Raw genomic sequence first — 3,720 nt, 5'->3', positions numbered from 1 at the left:
GCCCTGAAGCTGGTGTGCTGGCTCAACACCCTGGAGCGCCGCCTGTTCAGCGCACCCTACGAGGCCAAGGACTGCGCCGCAAAGATGGCCTGGTTCCTGCCCAGGTGGGGGGGGGGCGCATGCGTGTGGGCGCATGGGTATGCGAGCATGCGAACTCATGCGCTTGTGTGTTTGCGTCCGTGGGCCTGGACATGTGTAAGTGCATGTGCGTGTGCGCGCCAGCGCGCACGTGGGTGTTGCTTGAGGGGGCGCTTTGGCAGTTTATGTGAGATGAATTCTCATCAGGATCCTTTGTGCAAGCCATTCTCTAGATCGTGCGCGATTGTTGAGCCCAGCAACTTGAGTTTGTCACGGACAGTTTGGGGCTGCGCTGGGGTGATGCGTCAGGCCTTTGTTGGCAGTTTGGGCTTGGCGCGGGGTGCCAGGGGGCGCCCAGCGCCGGCCTGGCTGTCGGCAATCCAAAAGGCCCAGGGACAAGGCTGCCGATTGTATTCTGCTGGCAGCCTGCTTCTTGCTGGCCCCGAGGGCGGCCGTTCAACCCCACTGCGTTGCCCAGGCGCGGGCCGCCGAGCTTTACAATCCCCCCTGCTTGCCACCCTGGACTCCCCAGGTTTGGCCAGGTGCTGGAGGACCCCGAGAGTGCCTGGAGCGACTGGCAGTCAGAGTACACAGCGGTGAGGGGGGGTTTGGGGGGTTGGGGGCGGCGAGTCGGGGTGCCAGTAGATTTCAGGCAAAATTTTGGGTTGGAACCCGCTGTGTTTGCCAGGGGCCGAGATGTGTGCTCGTGTTTGGTGGGAGGCGGGGCGGGCCACGGTAGGGCGCAGATCCGGGGAGAGAGGGGGTAGATGGAGGGCATAGGAGGGGCTGTTATTGGGGGCCCTGGCGTGAGGCTGCATGTACTTTGTCGAGGGCGAGGATTTGCGGCTTGCAGGGCCGCGTTTTCATCCCGCATGACATCATCAGGTCGCACCCTGTCCCACAGCACACACCCAGCTGCGGCTGCCACCCCACCTTGGAAACAGGTTCTCCCACACATTTGCTGTGTGTGGGGTTACGTGCCGCCCGCGATGTGTCAGCCAAGCGCGCCCCGCCCGTCTAAGCACCCCCACTTCACCCCTTTCTCCCCATCCACCTATCAAACAGGTGGTCTCCGGCTTTGACCAGCTGTCGGGCGCCGACTGCATGGTGGAGGCCTTCCCGTCTGTAGGGCTGGCCGTGGTCAGCGCTCCCGACCCCCTCCATTACTACGCCATATTCTCACACACCATCGGGTCAGACGTGGTGGTGAGCGGGCCGCCGGGGGCGGGCAGCTGGGCAGCAGGCCGCGGCCGGCGGAGCGCGGGGTGCGGGCACCTTGGGCGGCCGCGCCCCGGGGAGGCGCCGCGCGCCAGACCAGCCCAGTTCTCAGTACATGGTTGCTTGCTGACAGGGGGCATCTTTCATGTACGTTTCCCTCGCGATCTTCAATTGAACCCATGTGTTCACAGCTGGTTTCACCAACAGATTTAAGGTTGCGCCTCCTCAATCCATCCTCATACCTAAACCATATCCATGCCCATACCCATTCTGATACCGATATCCATTCTGCCACATCATCCCCGCCACAACCGCAGCTGACCGTGTATGATGACCGCCGCTACGAGGTGGAGTGCAAGTACACCCAGACCGTGGTTGTCGCCAGCAGGCCCGTCTTCCCGCGGCTCGACATGGCGCCGCTGGCTGCGGCGCTCAACGCCCTCGAGACAGACATGCCGCAGGTGCGGCCCCCCTGGCCAGCTTTCTGCAGCTGCCGCCTCATTCGCCCTCTCCCCCCCTGAATAAGCCTGGGCTGGGTGGTGGTTGGCCAGGATGGGGGTTATCACTGCAGGGTCTGCGGCAGTTTCCAGACCGTGGCATGCAGTAGCACACGTCATTGTCAGCACGAGCCAACATGCAGGGGTCGAAACGATGCCTCGGCTTCAAAACAATTATAACACCACCATACTTGTCCTGTATTGAGCGGCTGCGGCTTGGATTGATTGGTTGAGTAGGAGGCTGACCGCGCCGCCGCCGTCTGCGATTGTACGCCCACGCCCGCGCGCCGAACCCGCAGCACGTGGCGTGGAGCTGCAGCCGCTTCACCGACAGCGGCCCCCTGCTGCGCCTCAACGCCCTGGGGGAGACGCTCACAAAGGCGCAGCGATACGGTGGGCGGGCCACCCCTGGGGGCGGGGGCCGGGCGCGTCTCAACAGCCGTCAGGATCAGGCTGGGTTTCCTATGGATTGCAAACAAAGTGTGGTTTTTCAGGGACCGCGATGCGCGCCGGTCAGGGGCTGTCTTCCATAGTAGTCAGCACACATACATCCTGCAGCGCCACGCTCTCCGCTCGCCTGCCCTTTGCGCCCCTTTCCCCCGCCTCCCTGACACGCCTGAACATCCCCCTCGGCTCTGCCCTGGCCTCGCCCCCCCTTTTCCCCCTCAAACAGGCCACCCCACCGACCGGCCCTTCTACAGCAGCAGCATACCGCCCACCAAGCTGGCCGCAGTGGTCAGAAGCTTCCTGGCGTTCGGCCTGTCGGCGGCGCCGCCGCCGCGGCGGGGCGGGTTTGAGTGGAGTGAGCTCCACGAGATCAACGCCCACATACCCTGGGAGGTGGGGAGGGGGGTAGTTCGAGGGGGATGAGCTTTGGGCGGGAGTCGCCACATACCCTGGGAGGTTTGTGGGGGGCGGGGGGCGGTTGATGATTCTGGGGCGCGAAGTCACCCCACACACCCTGGGAGGTCCAGCCCCCTCCACTCACGCCAGCCGCTCCCTGCAAACCAAACCTCCCCGCAAAACCCTGATCATCCTCGTCATCCTCCCTCTTTCCTCATCGTTTTTCAAACCTCCTTAGTCATGGTCCAGGGCCATCTCTGAGCAGAACGGCAGCGGCCACCTGGAGGCGAATGTCTTCGAATCAGAGCGCGCCCTCGCGCGCCGCCGCCAGAGCGGCGGCCTCGCCTGCGGCAGCCGCACCCCGCCCGCCGGCAGCGCGGCCAGCCACTCGCGGACGGGGCCGTTCGCGGCTGCGGCGCCGGCTCAGGGCGGCGGCGAGAAGGGCGTCGGCGGCGGGTTCGCCGGCGGCGCGGTGGAGTTGGGGCAGCGGGCGGCCGCGCGGCGCCCCGCGGCAGCGTCTCCGCTGCCGCCTGTGCCCAGTGGAGCGCCGTGGCCACAGGCCCCCAGCGAAGCGGGGCGCTCACAGGCGGCCGGCCCGGGGCCGCTGGGCCGTGTACTGTCCGCCGGCGCGCTCAGCGCAGGCAGCGGCGGCGGCGGCGGCGCCGCGCGGCCGGGGCCGGCGGTGGCCAACGCGTCGCTGCGGGCGCAGGGGCCGGCCTTTGTTCTGCCGCACTCGTCGTCGCGGCCGGCGCTGGCGCTGCCGGCGGGCGGGGCTGCGCCGCCGATGAGTCAGCCGTCCACGCTGCTGTCGGAGGCCGAGGTGGCGTCGATCGCGGGTGGGTGTGATCTGCCATCACGGGTGATCTGGTCGCTGATATGGGCGATCTGAAATGGCATCTGCACATCTCTACGTGATGACAAGTGACATCCCCAGCCAACTTCGTGTGTGCCCGTATCTACCGCAACAGCCGGCGGGCTCGCAGTCAGCACGTCGGGGGACGCTTGATCTGCGCGCCACGCTCCGGCCCAGGCGCCGCCCCGCATACCTACCTCCAACTCACCCAAAACACACGCCCCCGCCCCC

The 3,720-nt window shown here is 66.4% G+C and overlaps 1 protein-coding gene across 1 annotated transcript; it reads left to right on the top strand.

Moving 5' to 3' along the window:
- Positions 1-84: 84 nt before the first annotated feature.
- MNEG_14581 (hypothetical protein) lies at positions 85-3,642 on the top strand (the record flags this gene model as incomplete). The annotated part of the gene is made up of 8 exons (XM_014036947.1): positions 85-104; positions 611-674; positions 1,144-1,284; positions 1,614-1,757; positions 2,093-2,186; positions 2,467-2,633; positions 2,875-3,472; positions 3,605-3,642. The coding sequence occupies 8 exons, from the start codon at positions 85-87 to the stop codon at positions 3,640-3,642; spliced, it is 1,266 nt and encodes a 421-aa protein (XP_013892401.1).
- Between the last annotated feature and the right edge of the window lie 78 nt (positions 3,643-3,720).

The sequence above is a fragment of the Monoraphidium neglectum genome (genome assembly GCF_000611645.1).
Source record: "Monoraphidium neglectum strain SAG 48.87 unplaced genomic scaffold scaffold04598, whole genome shotgun sequence".
Classification (NCBI taxonomy): domain Eukaryota; kingdom Viridiplantae; phylum Chlorophyta; class Chlorophyceae; order Sphaeropleales; family Selenastraceae; genus Monoraphidium; species Monoraphidium neglectum.
Note: the sequence above shows the minus strand (reverse complement) of the source record. Positions and strands in the feature narration are given on the sequence as shown.